This window comes from Haplochromis burtoni, unplaced genomic scaffold, assembly GCF_018398535.1.
Source record: "Haplochromis burtoni strain Fernald_Lab_line unplaced genomic scaffold, NCSU_Asbu1 Contig_145, whole genome shotgun sequence".
Lineage (NCBI taxonomy): Eukaryota > Metazoa > Chordata > Actinopteri > Cichliformes > Cichlidae > Haplochromis > Haplochromis burtoni.
In genome coordinates, this window is record NW_024582506.1 from 199,019 (window position 1) to 201,160 (window position 2,142).

A 2,142-nucleotide genomic window follows, 5' to 3' on the forward strand; every position below is an offset into this window, starting at 1 on the left:
CATGTCTCGCAGAATGGGGTCACTGTTAAATGTTCTCATCTTAGAAAAATTGAGTGTCCAAAAGTCCCCCACGGCCAATAAGCAAAGTAAAGTTATTAAAAAAGCCATTATCCAAAACACAATGATTGTTGATGCTGAATTAAATAGGCTGCACAAACCTAGGATGGCAAGTAAGGCTCCAGCCAAAAGTTCGGGTCCTGGTGGCTTGCTAGCAGAGGGCTTCTGCTAGCACATTCACCAATGTGGTGTAGAAGGCTTCAATCAACAGCACAGCGCCCGATGTATTGCAGATAAGCTTTTCGAGCAGCACAGGCCTTGGTGTGGTGCTGATGTCTTCCACTAGCAACACAGATGCAGTTTGTTCAGCCGGCAGCAAAGGCCCTGGTGTGCTGCAGACGGCCCCAGCCAGCAGCACAGGCCCTGGTGAGGCTCAGTTGGTTTATGCTAGCAGCACAGGCCCTGGTGTGGTGCCTATGGGTCCAGACAGCAGAACAGGCCCTGGTGCGGTGCAGATGGCCCCAGCCAGCAGCACAGGCCCTGGGGTGGTGCAGATGGGTCCAGCCGGCAGTACAGGCCCTGGTGAGGCTCAGTTGGTTTATGCTAGCAGCACAGGCCCTGGGGTGGTGCAGATGGGTCCAGCCGGCAGTACAGGCCCTGGTGAGGCTCAGTTGGTTTATGCTAGCAGCACAGGCCCTGATGTGGTGCCTATGGGTCCAGCTGGCAGCACAGGCCCTGGTGAGGCTCAGTTGGTTTAGCAGCACAGGCCCTGGTGTGGTGCCTATGGGTCCAGCCGGCAGTGCAGGCCCTGGTGAGGCTCAGTTGGTTTATGCTAGCAGAACAGGCCCTGGTGTGGTGCCTATGGGTCCAGCTAGGCCCTGGTGCGGTGCAGATGGCCTCAGCCAGCAGCACAGGTCCTGGGATGGTGCCGATGGATCCAGCTGGCAGCACAGGCCCCGGTGCAGTGAGATAGCCTCAGAAAACAGCACAGGCCCTGGTTGAGGCTCAGTTGGTTTATGCTAGCAGCACAGGCCCTGGTGTGGTGCAGACAACCTCTGGTAGTAGCAGAGGTCCCCAAAAAAGACCACTTTCCAAGAATTTAGAGAATAGTTTAAAATACTCTTAAAAACTTGTTAGAAAAAACTAAAATCCATTTAAGATAGTAAAAAAAACAAAAAATACCCCAAAAATTCAAAGCAGACATTCAACAAGGAGACATGCTGCTGCCATCTTGGCTAATATTACAATTAGCCAATTTATCTAAATAATAACATTTATGTAAATACAAATATATAAATAAATGTATATTTTTTTCTCTTTGGGATCTTTACCATTTTTTTTGTGCGTCTGTCTTCTCTGTTTTTCAGGTTGTGGTTCAACAAGTGCATATAGACGGGCTTGGAAGAACCAAAGAGGACCTGCTGACTTATGAAATCTCAGATGTTTTCCAGGCAAAGAACTTGATTGATGTAGGTACATATTAATATGTGTGAAATGATTGTTTCCTGTTCAGCTTATGGTTGTGAGTAGTTGTAACACATGGTTCAAACTGTTGTGCAGGTTATGCGAAAGTCCCATGAAGCGCGACAGAAGCTTCTGCGTCTCGGGATCTTCAGAAAAGTTGAAGTTGTTATCGACACCTCACGAGGTACTGGCAGTCACTGCGTGGTCTTCAAAAATGACTTTGTTATGATTACATATCAGACATATTACAATGAAGTCTTTATCTCAAACGTATAAGAAGAAATGGAAGAAAGCCAACCTATTCTCGTGATGAAAAATGTTGACCATGTCCTGCTCAAAAAGACATAGGAGGAAGCAAATGCTTGTTCATTCATATCTCTATTTAACTCATCATATTTCTTTTTGTTATAGAGTGTAATATATACATGCACACAAGCTTTAAATGTTAATAGTTATGACACTAAACTTTGACCATTGCAATCAAAATGTAGAGTTTAAGTATTTAACACCCTGTCTCATCTAAATACTTCTTTGTAAGTGTTTTTAATATATTCTTTTAACTGATTAACACACAGATTTTGTGCATCTGTTTAAATTCTTCTCCATACTATTCCACAGATTTACTCCATAGACAGCTATTCACATGCTCTTCCTTGTTGTCCACACATAAATCTAAAAGTT

General features: G+C 45.0%; 1 protein-coding gene across 1 annotated transcript in view; it reads left to right on the plus strand.

Moving 5' to 3' along the window:
• The window catches only part of LOC102312434 (sorting and assembly machinery component 50 homolog A), a gene marked incomplete in the record, with an annotated part of 12,282 nt that overhangs the window by 2,368 nt on the left and 7,772 nt on the right, over window positions 1–2,142 (plus strand). Inside the window, 2 exon segments of the mRNA XM_014336572.2 lie at window positions 1,365–1,466; window positions 1,558–1,645. Of these exon segments, the coding sequence (XP_014192058.1) occupies window positions 1,365–1,466; window positions 1,558–1,645 (190 nt within the window).